Below are 19,528 nucleotides of genomic sequence, written 5' to 3'. Positions count from 1 at the left end.
TGAAACCAAAGAATGCTTACTAGTAACATAAAAACATATAAAATACACAGCACATTGGCAAAGATAAGTATGTAGTCAGATTTAAAATACCCTAATAATGTGCTAACTACTTAACTCTAGAATAAAGGTTAAAGGATAGAAACTATTAAACATAGTTATAGTTTCATCAATTTTTAATGGATATACAATAAAAAGATATAAATTTTGACATCAAAAACATAAAAGGGGGAATAAAAGAATATTGGTTTTGTATATGATCAAGCTTAAACTGTTATCAGAATAACATATATTGTTTTATGATTTTTTACTTTATGTTTTATGTTTTATAACGTAAACCTCGTGAGAACCACAAAGAAAAAAATACAATAGAAACAAAAAAGATAAAGAGAAGAAAAGCATCAATATATAAAGGAAGGTATCAAAAAAGGAATAAAAGAAAAATAGAACTGTAAAGCAGCCAGAAAACAATAAGATGACATTAGTATTTATCAATAATTACTCTTAGTGCTAATGGATAGGCCAATTCAAAGGCATAAAGTGGAGCACCTGGGTTATTTAGCCGGTTAAGTGTCTGACTCTTGATTTTCATTCAGATCATGATCTCAGGGTCCTGAGATCAAATCCCATGTCAGACTTCACACTCAGTGGGGAGTGTTTGAGATTCTCCCCCTCTTCCATTGCCCCTCCCTCTGCTAACACGCTTTCTTTCTCTCTCTCTCTCAAATAAATAAATCTTTTAAAATAACAAATAAATAAAAGACAGAGTGGCTGAATGGATAAAAAATAAAACTCAACTGTATGCTGCCAAAAAAAGACTCACTTCAGCTTCAATGACATACATAGATTCAAAGTAAGGAGATGGCAAGAGATATTCCATGCAAGTGGAAATGAAAAGAGAGCAAAAGTAGCTGTACTGAAATCAGACAAAGTAGACTTTAAGCCAAAAACAGTAGCAAGAAACATAGAAGGTTATTATATAATCCTAGGAGATCAATTAATTAAGAAGATATGGCAATTATAAATATTTATGCATGCACCCAACATCAGAACAAATGAATATATTAAGCGAATAGCAACAGGTATGAAGGGAGAAATAGAAAACAATACAATAATAGTAGAGGACCCCAATACTCTTCTTTCGGCAATAAATAGATCATTCAGATAATCAACAAGGAAACTGACCTGAATCATACTGCAGACTAAATGGACCTAACAGACACATACAGAAACTTCCATCCAAAAGCAACAGAATACATATTATTTTCTAGTGCACATATTCTCTTGGGTAAGTAGATCACATGATAGGTCACAAAACATGTCTTAGCAAGTTTAAGAATAAAATCATCCTTATCCATTTGTCTTTTTAAAAAAAATTTATTGAAACTCTAGTTAGTTAACATACAGTGTGATATTAGTTTCATTTGTACAATATAGTGATTCAGCACTTCCACACAATACCCAATGCTCATCTTAGCAAGTACACTCCTTAATCCCCATCACCTATTTTACCCATCCCCCCACAATTCCCCTCTGGTGACCATCAGTTGTTCTCCATAGTTAAGAGTCTCTTTCTTGGTTTGCTGCCTCCTCTCTTCCCCAAGACCCTTTACTTGTTTGTTTTGTTTCTTAAATTCCACATTTGAGTGAAATCATATGGATTTGTCTTTCTCTGACTGACTTATTTCACTTAGCATAATACTCTGTAGCTCCATTTGTGTCATTGCAAATGGCAAGATTTCATTCCTTTTTATGGCTGAATAATATTCCATTGTATGTATATACCACATTTGTCTATAGACAGACACTTACGTGGCTTCCATTATCTTGGCTATTGTAAATAATGCTGAAATAAACATACAGGTGCATACATCTTTTTGAACTATTGTTTTCATTTTCTTTGGGTAAATACCCAGGAGGGGAATTATTGGATCCTATGGTACTCCTATTTTTAAATTTTTGAAGAACGTCCATACTGTTTCCCACAGTGGCTATCCCAATTTACATTCCCACAAACGGTCCACAAAAGCTCCTTAATCACACCAAGTATCTTCTCCAATCACAAAAGTATGAAACTAGAAATTAATAACAGGAGGAAATGGAAATAAACTATTTAATTTTATACCTCATAGAACTACGGGAAAAACTAAGCTCAAAGGTAGTAGAAGGAAGGAAATAACCAATATCAAAGCAGAAGTAAATGAAATAGAGACTAGAACAACAACAGAAAAAATCAATGAAGCTAAGACTTGACTTTTAAAAATATTAAAAAAGACAAACCTTTATACTAACTCAAGAAAAGAGAAAGAAATCAAACAAAATTATAAATGTAAGGGGATACATTACAACAGATACCACAGAAATGAAAAGAAACATGAGAGACTACTATGAATAATTATAGCCAAACAAACTGGATAACCTAGATGAAATGGATAAATTCCTATAAACATATAATCTATCAGGACTGAAACATGAAAAATAGAAAATCTGAACAGACCAATAAGAGTATGGAGATGAATCAGTAATCAAAAACTCCCAAGACAGAAAATCCCCAAACCAGGTTGCTTTTGGTGAATGCTAACGAATATATAAAGAAAGATTAACAGCAATGTTTCTCAAACACTTCCAAAAATTGAAGATAAGACACTCTCAAACTCATTCTGCAAGAGCAGCATCACCTTGATACCAAAATCAGAAAAGGATACCACGAGAAAAGAAAATTACAGACAAATATCTGTAATAAACATAGATGCAAAAATTCTAATCAAAATATTACCAAACCAAATTCAACAACACATTAAAAATATAATTCATCATGAGAAAGGATTTATCTCTGAGATGATTCAATATATATAAATCAATAAATGTGAAACACCACATAAGTTGAATGAAAGATAAAAAGATATGAATCATATGATCATCTCAATAAATGCACAAAAAACATTGACAAAATATAGCATCTTTCCCTGATAAAAACTCTTAACAAATTTATTATGATACCCCATCATAATAAAGGCCATATACAAATCCACAGCTAATATCATACTCAATGGTAAAATTTTGAAGGATTTTCATCTGAGATGAAAAATAAGACAAGAGTGTCACTCTTGTTCAACATTGTACTGGAATTCCCATTTATAGTAATCAGGCAAGATAAAGATAAAAATAGTACCCAAATCAGTAAGGAAGAATAAAAATTATTTTTGCAGCTAATATGATCCTATATTTAGAAAATACTAAAGACACTACCAAAAAATTGTATCTACCTAACAAATTCAATGAAGTTGCATGATACCAAATCAACATTCAGAAAACAATTGTGTTTCTTACATGTACAACAAAACATCTGAGGGAAGAAAAAACAATAAAAGAAAAACAATTCCATTCACAATAACATAAAAAAAATTAAAATATTTAGGAATAATTTCAACCAAAGAGGTGAAAGATCTATACATTGAAAATGACAAAACTTTAATGAAAGAAATTGAAGAAGACACAAACAAATGGAAATGTATCCCATGTTCATGGATTGAAAGAATTGTTAAAATGTCCATACTACTCAAAGTCATCCATAGGTTCAATGGAATCCCTATCAAAGTTCCACAGAAATAGAAAAAAACAATTCTAAAGTTTGTATGGAATCACAGAAGACCCTGAAGAGCCAAAGTGATCCAGAAAAAGACCAAAAGCTGGAGGCATCACATTTTCTGATTTCAAACTATACCACAAAGCTATAGTAATCAAAACCTTTATAGTACTGCAATAAAAATAGACATGTAGACCAATGGAACAGAATCAAGAGCCCAGAAATAAACTCCTGCATATATGGTCAAGTAATATTTGACAAGAGACCCAAGAATACTCAATGGGGAAAAGATAGTCTCCTCAACATATCATGTAAGGGAAAACTGGATAACCACATGAAAATAAATACAATTTTAAAAAATTATATATATATATACACATATATATACACACACATAATATATATGTATGTGCATATATATATGTATATATATATATAATTTTGCTATTCTGCCTGTAGTTTCTGTTGTAATGTCTCCTCTTTCATTTCTGATTTTACTTGATTTTCTTCTCTTTTCTTGAGTTAGTATATTTAAAGATTTGTCTCTTTAAATATTTTTTAAAAATACATTAAAAAAAATGTAGCCTCTACATTTGTGGGAAACTTGAAGATATCCCTCAGGCCTAACCTCCAGGCTAACTAAATAGACGTCTTCATAGGAAGACGTGTTGTGTTTCATTATACTGTTTGTGCACTATCCCAGTGATGGTGGTCTGCCAAAAACTCTTTCTGATTGTTTAGTCCCATGGAGTTCTGGAATGCCAGCCCTCTTGGCCACCAGGCTAGGAGATCAAGTGGTGTATCCTGTGTGGATTGTGTGTATCCATTCACTTTAGCAAGGCAGCTGGAGAGTATATGGAGTGGAACACACTTACCAGCTTCAGAAAAGCACCAGGAAAATGTCTTGAATATACAAGCCCATGGACTTCAACAATGCAGCAGGAGAATGCCTCATTTGTGTATGTGCTGGCTTTAGTCTGGGAATTGGAGAATACTGATCATGATCACACTCTTTAGTCCCAGCCAGGAAGTGGGAGAATGTCACAATTGCCTAATCTTGCAGACTTATGCTAGGGAACGGAAGAATTCTCAACTGTTAGTATTTGCCTATCACAGCCAGAGAGTGGGGGAGCACAGCAACCACCCATACTTTCAGGACTCAGAAGGTACCATGCCTGCCAATCTTGTCCATCCCAGCAAGATGGCAAGAGGGTGCTGCATCTGAACTCACCGGCCTGTATTAGTAGGCTAAGTGGAGAATCCAATACTGGCATCTACTAATGCTTCTGTTTCTGGTGAATGTCTCAACTATTCCCTGCTCCTTGAGGCAATGTCCCCAGAAAGCCAAGAAAATTCTAACATAATCTAAGTGCTTTGCAAACTGAACTGGTTTGTTTGTTTGTTTGTTTGTTTTTTGCCAGGTCTTGCAGTGAGACCACACATGAGCCCTCCAAGAGGAAACTCTCCATTTCCTATAGCACTTTGGGACTCCCAGATGTTACTCCCACTGGTTTTTTCTAAGCCAAGTCTTTTGGGAACTCATCTCTGGTGCAGATCCCAGGGGCTACATGGGGCATTAACATCGCCCTCCTGTGGAACAAGTGCCTGTCTAATGAGATCCCTCTCTATCAGGTAACTTTGCACCAGGGTTTCTTTGTGTGTGTGTGTGTGTGTGTGTGTGTGTGTGTGTGTGTGTTTTAACAAGACCATGTTTAGGCCTCTCTTACCCTACTCAGTGTGGTCCTTTTATTCTTTGTTGTGGAAAGTCCTTTATTTAGTTTGCAGATCTTTTTTCAGAGGAAATTGTCCATCTGTAATTGTAGATTTGCTGTGTCCATGGGGGGAGATGAGTTGAGTTCTGGGTATTCCGGAAAGCCTGAGCAATTGCTTTTAAAAATTGAATTTTTACTTGAAAAATATTTAGTTAAGCTATTATTATTTTACATTTATATTTACATTCAGCTATTATATTTGTCTAATGTCTTTTTTTCCTCTATTTAGACTTCATTTCATTAATTGGTGGAAATTAACACCTTGTACAATTTTAATTCTTTTTTTTTCTAAAAATTTTGATTGTTTTCCTAATGTTTACTCTGGAATTACAATACAGGCATTCCTCAGAAGATATTACAGTTTCAGTTCCATACCACCCAATAGAGCAAATATCACAATAAAACAAGTTAACTTAGTCTTCCAGTTTCCCAGTGTGTATAAAAGTTATGTTTGCAGTATATTGTAGTCTATTAAGTATGCATTATCATTACAAAAACATTGTAAATACCTTGATGTAAAACCATATAATTGCTAAAAAATGTTAAGCATCATCTGAGCTTTCAGCAAGTCATAATATTTTCATGAGTGTAGAGTTTTACCTCAATGTACCACTGTTGACTGATCAGGGTAGTGGTTGCTGAAGGCTGGGATGGCTGTGGCATTTTGTTAAAATAAGACAAGAAATTTGTGGCATTGATTGACTCTTCCTTTCATGAATGATTTCTTTGTAGCAGGTGATGCTCTTTGATAGGTTTTTAACCTATAGTAAACCTCCTCTTAAAAGGAAACCCTGCTTTATGAACCAAGTTTACATAATATTCTAAATCCCTTGCTGTCATTTCAACAATTTTCACAGTACCTCCGCCAGGAGTAGATTCTATCTCAAGAAACCATTTTCTTTGCTCATCCATAAGCAGCAACTCCTCATCTGTTGGTTTTATCATGAGAGTGCAGTGATTTAGTCACATCTTCACGTACCACTTCTAATCTAATTTTCTTGCTATTTAACCATGTCTGCAGTTACTCCCTCCACCAGTCTTGAATCAGTCAAAATCATCCATAAGGATTGGAATCAACTTGTTCCAAACTCCTGTTAATGTTGATATTTTGACCTCTTCCCATGAATCACAAATGCTCTTCATTGCATTTAAAATGGTGAATCCTTTCCAGAAGATTTTCAATTTCCTTTGCCCAGATCTATCAGAATCACTATCTATGGCTTCCATAGATTTATGAAATGGATTTCCTAAGTAGTAGGACTTGAAAGTTAAAATTACTCCTGGGGCACCTGGGTGGCTCAGTAGTTACGCGTCTGCCTTCGACTCAGGGTGTGATCCCTGCATTCTGGGATCGAGCCCCACATCGGGGTCTTCTGCTGGGAGCCAGCTTCTCCCTCTCCCACTCCCCCTGCTTGTGTTACCTCTCTCACTGGCTGTCTCTCTCTCTGTCAAATAAATAAATAAATAAAATCTTTTAAAAAAATACTCCTTCATTAAGGGGCTTTAGAATGAATGTTTTGTTAGCAGGCATGAAAACAACATTAATCTCATTGTACATCTCCATCAGAGCTCTTGGGGGACGAGGTACATTGTCAATGAGCAATGATATTTTGAAAAGCATCTATTTTTCTCAGCAGCAGGCTTCAACAGTGGGTATAAAATATTCAGTAAACCATGTTGTAAGCAAATGTGCTGTCACCCAGACTTCTCGGTTCCATTTATAGAGGACACGCAGAGTAGATTTAGCATAATTCTTAAGGCTTTTTGGATTTTCAGAATGGTAAATGAGCATTGGCTTCAACTCAGTCACCAGCTGCATAAGCCCCTGCAGGAGAGATTAGCCTGCCCTTTGAAACTTTGAAGCCAGGCATTGACTTTTCCTCTCTAGCTATGAAATTCATAGACAGCATTTTCTTCCAATAGAAGACTGTTTTGTCTAGATTGAAAATAGGTTGTTTAGTGTAGTCACATTCATTAGTTATCTTAGCTAGATCTTCTGGCTAACTTACTGCAGTTTCTACATCAGCACTTCCTGCTTCACTTTGCACTTTTATATTATGGAGATGGCTTTTTTCCTTAAACATCATGAACCAACCTGTACTACTTTCAAACTTTTCTTCTTCAGCTTCTTCACCTCTCGGCATTTGTAGAATTGAAGAGAATTAGGGCCTTGCTCTGGTTTGGGCTTTGACTTAAAGGAATGTTCTGGCTGGTTTAATCTTCTATCCAGACTACTAAAACTTTCTCCATATCAGCAGTAAGCTTATTTTCCTTTTTTATTTGTATGTTTATGGATTAGCACTTTTAATTTTCTTCAAAAACTTTGCATTCTCAACTTGGCATTCTCTTGGTGCAAGAGGCCTAGCTTTAGGCCTGTCTTGGCTTGCAATATGCCTTCTTTACTAAACTTAATCATTTGGATCTTTTCATTTAAAGTCAGAGGCATGAGACCTTCCCTTTCCCTTGTGCACTTAGAGGCCACTGTAGGGTTATTAACTGGCCTAACTTAAATATTGTTGTGTATCAGGGAATGTGGAGGCACAAGAAGAGAGAGAAGAGGGGCAGTTTATTGGTGGAGCAAAGAACATGTATTATTTATTCATTAAGTTCATCATCTTATTTCTTGCTTTGACATTTATTAAAACCTGAGGACTGTCTTCTACCTTATTTAACTAAGTTGATGAAAACTAAGTATCTGAGAAAATCTCATTACAAATATTGTGTAATGCTAATTTAATTAAAGCCACTATCCAAGATAACTCTTTTAATTACTCAGGTGATCAAGTAAGATTTGACTCAGCATTATAGTTCTTTAAGTATTCCATAAAGGAGCATCTATTTTATTTTAAAAGTTTAATTTCTACTCACCAGATTTCTGAACATTTCCATCATCAATACTTCCCCCTGGTGAACCAATCTGGAATTCACAATATGGAGGCCTATAGCCAGGAAAGCAATGACAATTACCCAAATTATTACATATCTGAAACAAACAAACAAAAAAAGCCACATAATTACTATAAATCATGTTAGTTTTATATCTTATGTATGTATGTATTCAAAAGAATAAAATCACTATTTTTCAAAGTTTACTAATACTGTATGAGAAATGCTAGAAAAAGTAGTGAAAATTTTTACAACATAATGGTCAATGACAAAATCACTACCTACGTGACCCTTCATGATAGTATATTTATGACCTCTACATATTAACTGTTTTTGATAAGTACTTTGCCTTTCCCCAATCATTTTTAATAAATAGGATTCAATAAATTATGGCCATTGTATTCACAGAAGAGTACAATATTGGGTGAATTTAGAATTTCTCAAAAATGTCTCATTTAGTTATTTTGTAAACGTTTGCTATCACAACTTCTGCATTTTCTACACCTAAACTTTAATTTCTATACAAAATATTGTAATAAAATTAACATCAATTGACTTGGCCACTTTAATTTCTTATCCTAATTCTCTTTTTGAAATTTTACTTTAGTGACCAGTTATTTGTATTTCATTTTTAAGTGAACACATTTTCCAAAACAAAATAAAATAGATGCACAAAATATTAAAAATGGACAATAAAATAAGGTTTTATAATAAACTTGCAATTCTGGTGGTTTACATCTATGGAGTTTACATGTTATTGTGCTTTTACATTTAACAGTTCAGTATTAATTTTCATTTTAAAGTAAAACAAGTAAATACAATTTTGTAAAACTCAAACAATTAAAATGCATGAAACTAAGAGTTTTCACCCACTAATTAAGTTCCACTCTCCACCACTAAAAATTTTCCTTGTTTCCTTCCTACTACTGTATCACTGTCTATTTTTCGCTTCAGTTTTGTTAACATTTCTTTTATATATTTAAATGTTTGGAATTCAGGTGCATGTCCATTACAATTTTTATATTCTTTTGATGAATTGACTCTTTTATCATTATATAGTGACCTTCTTGTATTTTTTGACAATTTTGCTTAAAGTATATTTTCTCTAAGTGCAGCCACACTACCATCTTTTCGTTATCATTTGCATGGAAAATCTCTTTCCATTCCTCCATATTCAGCCTATTTGTGTCCTTAAAAGTAAAGTAAATCATAGTAGACAGTATATCATTTGATGTTGTTTTATTAAATAAAACTTCAATTAATTTATATTTAAGGTAATTATGGATTAGCAAGGATTTACTATTGCCTTTAAGTGTTCCTTATTTTCTGGTAGTTTCTTTGCTTTGTTTTTCCTCTCTTGCTGTTCTTCTTTGTGATGTGATTTTTTAAAAAATACTTTTATTCTTTGGTTACTTTCTCTTTCTCTTTAGTGTGTCTACTACAGGTTTTTTATTTGTGGCTATCATGAAGCTTACCCAAAATATTTTGTAGATAGAATAGTTTATTTTAAGGCTGATAACAACATAATATGACCTTGGACAAGTATTCTACACTTTAATTTCTCCTTCCCCCACATTTTGTATAATTGATGTTATAATTTCTGTCATTTTATATGGTATATTCATTAACACATTTTTGTATCTAGTTAATTTTAATATTTTTCTTTTAAAGATTTGTTTATTTACCTATTTATTTATTTAGAGAGCATGAGCAGGGAGGAAGGGCAGAGAGAGAGGGAGAAGCAGGCTCCTTTTTGATCCCAGGACCCTGAGATCGTGACCTGAGCCAAAGGCAGACACTAAACCTACTGAACCACTCAGTGCCCTAATTTTAAAACTTCTGTCTCTTAATTTTTATACCAGAGTTTAAAGTGATTTACATGCTAATATGACAATATTAGTGTATTCTGAATTTGAATATATTATAATTTTTACAGTGACTTTTATACTTTTACATGTTTTCATGTTGTTAGTATCTATTTTTAAACTCGAAGAACTCCCTTTTGCATTTCAGAAGAGAGAATATATGAAGAACTAATTACTGAAAACTTCCCAAAGTCAATGAATAACATGAATATAAACATCTAGAAGCTCACAAACTTCAAGTAAGATGAACTTAAAATGACTCACACTGATACATATTATAATCCAACTTTAAAAGTCAAAAGCAGAGAGAGAATTTAGACAGCAGCAAGGGAAGTAACTTGTTACATATGAGAGATCCTACATAAAATTATCAGCAGCTTTCTCATGAGAAACTTTGGAAACCAGCAGGCAGATGGCTGATATAGTCAAAGTGCTAATAGAAAAAAAAAAAAGAAGAAGAAAAGAAAGGAAAAGAAAAGAGATAGGAAAAAGAAAGAAAGAAAGAAAGAAAGAAAGAAAGAAAGAAAGAAAGAAAGGAAGAAAGACAAAAAACAAAAATTGTCAACCAAGAATCCTATATTTGGCAAATGTGTTCTTCAAATGTAAGGGAGAAATTAAATAATTCCCAAATAAATAAGAGTTAAGGGAATTCATTATTGCTATAGCAGCCTTGCAAGAAATGGTCAAAAGAGTCTGGCAGAGTGATTTGAAAGGGCTGTATTATAATTTAAAGTTACATGGAGATATAAAGATCTCAATAAAGGTAAATACATGTGGATTTTTAAAAGCTAAAATTATTGTAACAATTGTAACTTTACTTTCTATTTTCTACATGATAAGAAGCTAATAGATTAAAAAAATTTACTAGTCTAAAAGCTGTATTATTGTAACCTTTGTAACTCCACATTTCATTTTTATGTAACTTGAGAGAGTAATATCTGACGTTAACTTGTAAGGAGCATACCTCTGTATAATTTTCTTTTTCTTCCTTTTTTTAAAGATTTTATTTATTTATTTGACAGAGAGAAAGAGAGCACAAGCAGGGGGAGAGGCAGAGGGAGAAGCAGACTCCCCACTGAACAGGGAGCCCAATGCGGGGCTTGATCCCAGGACCCTGGGATCACAACCTGAGCTGAAGGCAGATGCTTAACCTACGAAGCCACCCAGGTGCTCCTGTATAATCTTCTTCTAGCGAGTAGGGAATGCTGTCCCTTGATAGAAATAAATGGACAATTTCTGTATGTTTGCAAGCCATGTTAAAAGACAAAAAGCACAATTTGAAGAAATAGAACAAGGTGAAGGTCAGATAGATAGGGCAGATATGTTGGAATTAGCAGACTAGAAGTCTAAAGCAATCATGGCTAATGTGCTAGGGGAAAGTAGACAACATCAATATGAAAGAACAGATGGGTAATGTAAGCTGAGAGATAGAAACTCTAAAAAATATATATTAAAATGCCAGAAATCAAAAGCACTTTAGAAGAAATAAATTCTTTTGATGGGGCTCATCTGTATATAACCAAAGAACTAATCAGTCAACTTGAGGACATGTCATTAGAAAATTCCAAAACTGAAATGTAAAGAGCAAAAAATATTTAAAAAGACAGAATATCCAAGAAGTGTGGGACAATTAAAAAAGATATAACATGGATGTCATGGAAATACCAGACAGAGAAAAAAGAAAGGGACAGAAAAATATTTGAAGCAGAATTTCGCAAAATTAATGATAGACAAAAAACCCTCATGTCCAGGAACTTCAGAGAATACCAAGCAAGGTAATCATTTCAAAAATGTATGTAGAAATAACATATTCAAACCGTGGAAAATAAAAAATGAAGGGAAATCTTAAAAGAAACTAGGAAAAAAAAACCCACCCTTACCTATAGAAGAGCAAGGAAGGAAATTACATTGGACTTCTCTTCAGAAATCATGAAAGCAAGAAAAAATGGGGTGAAATATTTAAAATGTTGAAAGAAAAATAAATACCCATCTTGAATGTGTATCCATTAAAATTATTATTCAAAAGAAAAAGAGAAATAAAATCTTTCTCAAACAAACAAGCTTTCAAAAACTTTTCATGGGTATACCTGCTTTGCAAGAAATGTTTAAGAAAGGACTGATATAGAATAGAAACTCAGACATACAAAAAAGAAAAAAGAAGAGTAAAAGAGAAGGAATAAAAGAAGGTAAAATAAAATCTTTTATTGTTCTTATTCTTAATTGATTTAAGACATAACAATTTGATCAAAATAATGGCAACACTGTATTTAGTGATTATAGCTTATAGATAAGAGAAATTAATTACAGAAATGTAAGGCACAAGAGGGAGGTATTGGAAACACTCTGTTACAAAGTACTTATACTACCCATAAAAATTTCTAAGTATAATTGATTTACTGAGAGAAAAGTAAAAATAGAATTCTATAAAACACTGAATTCAAAACAGAAAAGACAGAAAAAGAATGGAAGACAAAATGTAAATGAAAAACGAGGGCAACAGATAGAAAACTGTAACACAGAAGGTATATATTAGTCTAATTACATCAATAATTACTTTAAAAACCAATAGTCTAAATACACCATTATTAAAAGAGATTTTCATAGTCAATAAATAAACAAGAATGTTACCTATCAAGAACCCACTTTAGATATAAAACTACAGCTAGACTAAAAGTAAGGGATGGAGAAAGACAGATCACGGTAACAATAATCAAAAGAAAGAAAATTTTCAGAGCTAAAGAGGGCATTACATAATGAAAAAGAAGATATAACAATCCTTAATGTGCATGCAACTAAGAACAAGGTGTCAAGTTTATGAGGCAAAACCTGATAGAACTATAAGGAGTAAAAGATAAATTCACTATTTTAGTTGGAGACTTTAACACACCTCTATCTATATTTGACAGATATGGCAGGCAGAAAATCAGTAAGTATATAATTGACCAGACCAGTATCTAATTGACACATAGAGAAAACTCTACCCAAACGAGAAAATATACATTATTCTTGAGCACACAGGGACTATTCACCAAGATAAACCACATGCTTGGCCATAAAACACATCTTCACAAATTTAAAAGAATAGCTATCATACAAAATATGCTTTCATACCAAGAAGGAATGATGGAATTAAACTAGAAATCAATAAAAGAAACATTGCTAGAAAATCCCAAAACACGTCATGACTAAGCAACACACTTCTAAATAATATATTGGTCAAAGAAGTGTCAAAAGAAATTAAAAAGAACTTTAAACTAAATCAAAATGTAAATACAACTTAGGAAAATTTGTGGGATGCACTGAAACAGTACTTAGTGGGAAATGTATAGCATTTAGTGCATGCATTAGAAAAAACCTAAAATCAATAATCTATCCTGTGCTTTGGAAACTAGAAAAAGGAAGAGAAAATTAAATCTAATAAAGATTAGAGTGGAAATAATGGAAAACTAAAAATTAATAGAGGAAATTAAAACCAAAAGCTCATTCATAAAAAAATTAATAAAATTGATTAGTCTCTAACCAGGTAAATTCAAGAAAAAGAGAAAAAAATCCAAATTATTAATATAAATGGAAAAAGTACTACCATTATTGATCCATGAACATTGAAAAGATAATGTAGGGAGAGGAGTTAAGATGGTGGAGGAGTAGGGGACCCTCATATTATCTGGTCCTTGGAATTCAGCTAGATAGTTATCAAATCATCCTGAACACCAGCAAAATCAATCAAGATCTGAGAAAATAATTGCTGCAATTCTACAAATACAAAAGCGACCACTTTTTGGAAGGTAGGAAGTGCAGAAATGTGAATCTGGGGCAATATTTGGAAGATAAACCTTGGAGGGAGGGAACTTGCTTAAGGAGGCTGCCAGGAAGTATTATAAGGAGCAGGGAACAAAAACAGAATCTTCAGAAGTCTGCTACAGTTGGGGACAGCCCTGGCTTCAAGGTGCTCAGGTGGTGAAGTGGAAAAGAATTCCAGGTGGGACAGTGTGGTCTCAGGATCCCTGGGTTACAAAAAGAATGGGGTTGCCTGATTGTGGCAGAGTTCCCAAACATGAGAGGGGGGAATCCAGCTGAAAACAGTGAGTCTAGGCACTGACTTTGTACTTGGTGTTGCCATAAACCTGGACCTGCTGCTAGGTCCCACAACCACTCTCTAGTCAGGGGCCCAGCAAAAGGCAGAAGCCTGACAAGACCCCACTCCTTTCCCCAGGAGGAACAGCACAAGTCCACACCACAGGAGTCTGTAAAGTTTGGAGACTTGAAATGGGGTAGCGTGCCTGAGATAAAAATGCTCAGTCACAGGCTGAGTGAACACAGAGTTCTGGCAGAAACCAGGGTTGACTGCTTTTCTGTGAGGGCTCACTAAAGAGTGGGGAATGTGAACTTTCAGCTCCAGGATTAGAGATTAGGGCACTGCTGTTCTCATGCCCCTCATTGGTGCTGAAAGCCTTCCGGGAGCAAACCAGTGCCACATAGTACAATCTGGAGCCACCTACACTGACCGTGGGCCCTGGCAATGGGGGTGCAATTCCACTAGGCTAAAGACACCTGAGAATCAGTCCAATAGGCCCCTCGTCCTGAGGACCAGCAGGAAAAACTGGCTAACACCAAGTTTACCTATCACATAGAACTACAAAACGTCAGCTCTTGGGTAAAAGAGTATATAGCATTCATGGTTTTTTCATGATTCTTGAGTCTTTCAGTTTTATTTTTTTCAGCTATTTTTAAAATTTTATCAATTCTATTTTTATTTCTTAATTTTTATTTTTATACATACTATATTTATATTATGGTTTCCTTTCCTTTTATTTTATTTTTGTATACACATAAGTTTTTATTTCTTTCCTATTTTGGGATCTAGTTTCTTTTAACAGACCAAGATACACCCAGGATCTAGTTTATTTTTTTGTTCTGTTTTACTGCTTATTCGATTTTTTCTTATTTTGTATTGTTTCTGTTCTCTTCAGGTTTGTTTTGTTTATATTTTTCTGGTTTTTGTTATTTTTGTCTTATCTCTCTCTTTCATCTATTCTTTTCTGAACAAAATGATGAGACAGACAATCTCATCCCAAAAGAAAGAACATGAGGCAGTACTCACTGCCAAGTATTTAATCAGTATGGATATAAGTAAGATGTCAGAACTAGAATTCAAATCACAATTATAAAGATATTAGCTGGGCTTAAAAAAAAACATAGAAGACAGTAGAGAATCCCTTACTATAGAAATAAAAGAACTAAAATCTAATCAGGATAAAATTTAAAATGCTATTACTGAGATGCAGTCAACAATGTAGGCTCTAACTGTTAGGATAAACAAGGCAGAAGAGTGATAAAGATGACAAAATAATAGACAATAAGGAAGCTCCAAACAGAGAGAAAAACAACAACTAGGTCATGACAGACTTCAAGAAATCAACAATACCATAACACAAAATAATATTCAAATAATAGGGGTCTCCGAAGAGGAAGAGAAAGACAGAGGAAAGAAGGTTTATTTGAACAAATTATAGCTGAGAATTTCCCTAGTCTGGGGAAGGAAACAGGCGTTCAAATCCAGGAACCATAGAACACCCTCCTTCAAAATCAATAAAAATAGGTCAATACCCCGACTCATAATAGTGAAACTTGCAAATTTCAGAAATAGAAAATCTGAAACAAGCACAGGAAAATAGGTCCTTAACCTACAAGGGTAGAAATATAAGACCGGCAGAAGACATGTCCACAGAGACCTGGCAGGCCAGAAAGGACTGGCATGACATATTCAATGTGCTAAATGGGAAAAATATACAACCAACAATACTTTATCCTGCAAGGCTCTCATTCAGAATAGAAGGAGAGTTAAAGAGTTTCCAAGACAAAAAAAAAAAAAAACTAAGGGAATTCATGAATGCTAAACCAGCCCTACAAGAAATATTAAAAGGGATCCTTTGAGCAAAAAGAGAGCCCAAAAGTAACAAAGACCAGAAGGGAACAAAGACAATCTACAGAAACAGTGACTTTACAGGTAATACAATAGCACTAAATTCATATCTTTCAATAATTACTCTGAATGTAAATGGACTAAATGCTCCAATCAAAAGACACAGGGAATCAGATTGGACTAAAAAACAAAACCCATCTATATGCTGTCTCCAAGAGATTCAATGTAGATCCAAAGACACCTCCAGATTGAAAAGAAGGGGTGGAGAACCATTTATCATGCCAATAGACATCAAAAGAATGCTGAAGTGGAAATCCTTATATCAGACAAACTAGATTTTAAAACAAAGACTATAATAAGAGATGAAGAAGGACACTATATCATAATTAAAAGGTCTATCCAACAAGAAGATCTAACAATTGTAAATATTTATGTCCCTAACTTAGGAGCAGCCAAAAATACAAAGCAATTAATAACAAAATTAAAGAAACACATTGATAATTACAAAATAATAGTAGGGGACTTTAACACCTGACTCACAGCAATGGACAGATCATCTAAGCAGAAGATCAACAAAGCTTTGAATGACACATGGACTAGATGGACTTCACAGATATATTCAGAGCATTTAATCTTAAAGCAACAGAATACACGTTCTCGAGTGCACATGGAACATTCTCCAGAATTGATCACATACTGGGTCACAAATCAGTTCTCAACTGGTATCAAAAGATTAAGATTATTCCATTCATATTTTAGGATCACATTGCTTTAAACTTGAACTCAATCACAAGAGAAAATTTGGAAGGAACACAAATACATGGAGATTACAGAGCATCACACTAAAGAATGAATGGGTCAACCAGGAAATTAAAGAATAATGAAAAAAAACACATGGAAACAAATGAAAATGAAAACGCGACAGTGCAGAGCCTTTGGGATGCAGAAATGGTCTTAAGAAGGAGTATATAGCAATAAAGACCTTTCTCAAGAAATAAGAAAAGTCTCAAATACACAACCTAACCTTACACCTCAAGGAAATGGAAAAACTAAACTAAATAAAGTGTAAATCCAGCAAGAGAAGAGAAATAATAAAGATTATAGCAGAAATCCATCATATAGAAATCAGAAGAAAAATAGAGCAGATCAATGAAACTAGGAGCTGGTTCTTTGAGAGAATTAATAATCTCAATAAACCCTTGGCCAAACTTACCAAAAAAGAAAAGAGAAAGGACCCAGACAAATAAATCATAAGTGAAAGAGAGATCACAACCAACACCAAAGAAATACAAACAATTACAAGAGAATATTATGAGCAATTATATGCCAACAAATTAGGCAATCTGGAAAGAATGGTTGTATCCCTAGAAACATATCAACTACCATAACTGAAACAGAAAGAAAGAGAAAACCTGAACAGACCCATAACCAGCATAGAAATTGAAACAGTAATCAAAAATCTCCCAACAAACTACAATCCAGGACCAGATGCCCCCCAGTAGAATTCTAACAAACATTTAAAAAATCAATACCTATTCTTCTGAAGCTGTTTCAAAAAATAGAAATGGAAGGAAAACTTCCAAACTCATTCTATGAGGCCAGCATTTCCTTGATCCCCAAACCAGACAAAGACCCCACCAAAAAGGAGAATTACAGACCAATATCCCTGTTGAACATGGATGTGAAAATTCTCACCAAGATACCAGCTAATAGGATCCAACAGTACACTAAAAGGATTATTCACTATGACCTAATGGGATTTCTTCCTGGGATGCAAGGGTGGTTCAACATCCACAAATTAATCAATGTGATACATGACATTAATAAAAGAAAGGAGAAGAACCATATGATCCTCTCAATTAAGCAGAAAAAGCATTAGACAAAGTACAGCATCTTTTCTTGACAAAAACTCTCTGCAGTATAGGGATAGAGGGAACACATCTCAATATCATAAAAGCCATACATGAAAAACAGAGCTTTTCCCCTAAGGTCAGGAACATAACAGGGATGACCACGCTCAGCACTGCTGTTCTACATAGTATTGGAAGCCCAAGCTTCAGCAATCAGACAATAAAATAAAATAAAATAAAATAAAATAAAATAAAATAAAATAAAATAAAATAAAATAAAATAAAATAAAAGTCAACCAAATTGGCAAAGCCACATCAAAATATCACTCTTTGTCAACAACATGATACTCTATATTGAAAACCCAAAAAGCTCCACCCCAAAATTTCTAGAACTCATACAGGAATTCAGCAAAGTGGCAGGATATAATCAATGCACAGAGGTCAGTTGCATTTCTATACACTAACAATGAGGCAGAAGAAAGAGAAATAAAGGAGTTGATCCCATATACAATTGCACCAAAAACCATGAGATATCTAGGAATAAACCTAACCAAAGAGGTAAAGCGTTTGTACTCTGAAAACTACAGAACTTTTATTAAAGAAATTGAGGAAGACACAAAGAAATGGAAAAACATTCCATAATCATGAATTGGAAGAATAAATATTGTTCAAATGTCTATACTACCCAATGCATTCTAGAGATTCAATGCAATCCGTATCAAAATATCATCAATATTTTTCACAGAGCTGGAACAAACAATTCTAAAATTTGTATAGAACCAAGAAAGACCCTGAATAGCCAGAGGAATGTTGAAAAAGAAAACCAAAGCTGGTGACATGACTATTTTGGACTTCAAGCTGTATTACAAAGCTGTAATCATCAAGACAGTATGGTACTGGCATAGAAAAAGACATATAGAGCAAAGGAAGAGAATAGAGAACTCAGAAATGGACCCTCAAACTCTATGAACAACTAATCTTCAACAAAGCAGATAGGAATAACCAATGGGAAAAAGACAGTCTCTTCCACAAACAGTGTTGGGAAAATTGGACAGCCACATGCAGAAGAATGAAAGTGGACCACTTTCTTACACCATACACAAAAATAGACTCAAAATGGATGAAATATCTAAATGTGAGACAGGAATCCATCAAAATCCAAGAGGAGGACCCAAACAACAACCTCTTTGGCCTTGGCCACAGCAACTTCATGCTAGACATGTCTTCAAAAGAAGGAAACAAAAGCAAAAATGAACTATTTGGACTTCATTAAGATAAAAAGATTTTGCACAGCAAAGGAAACAATTGACAAAACCAAAAGGCAATCTACAGAATGGGAGAAGATAGTTGCAAATGTCTTGTCAGACAAAAGGCTAGTATCTAAAATCTATAAAAAACTTATCAAAATCAAGTTTTGCAGTCAAAATAATGCAGTCAAGAAATGGGCAGTCAAGAAATGGGCAGATAATGCAGTCAAGAAATGGGCAGTCAAGATGCCCCAAAACAAATAATGCAGTCAAGAAATGGGCAGAAGACATGAGCAGACATTTCTCCAAGGAAGACTTATGAATGGCCAACAAACACATGAAAAATGTTCAGCAGCACTCAGCATCAGGGAAATACAAATCAAAACCACAATGAGATATCAC

General features: G+C 33.9%; 1 protein-coding gene across 1 annotated transcript in view; it reads right to left on the bottom strand.

The window, feature by feature from the left end:
- ADAM18 (ADAM metallopeptidase domain 18) overlaps positions 1-19,528 on the bottom strand; it is a 181,619-nt gene that overhangs the window by 19,453 nt on the left and 142,638 nt on the right. The window contains exon 18 of the mRNA XM_040643231.1: positions 8,224-8,338. Coding sequence (XP_040499165.1) covers positions 8,224-8,338 — 115 coding nt within the window. The remainder of the gene's footprint in view (positions 1-8,223; positions 8,339-19,528) is intronic.

Source organism: Ursus maritimus, unplaced genomic scaffold (genome assembly GCF_017311325.1).
Source record: "Ursus maritimus isolate PB19 unplaced genomic scaffold, ASM1731132v1 scaffold_28, whole genome shotgun sequence".
In the NCBI taxonomy this organism is placed as follows: Eukaryota; Metazoa; Chordata; class Mammalia; order Carnivora; family Ursidae; genus Ursus; species Ursus maritimus.
This window is presented reverse-complemented; position numbering and strand designations above follow the sequence as displayed.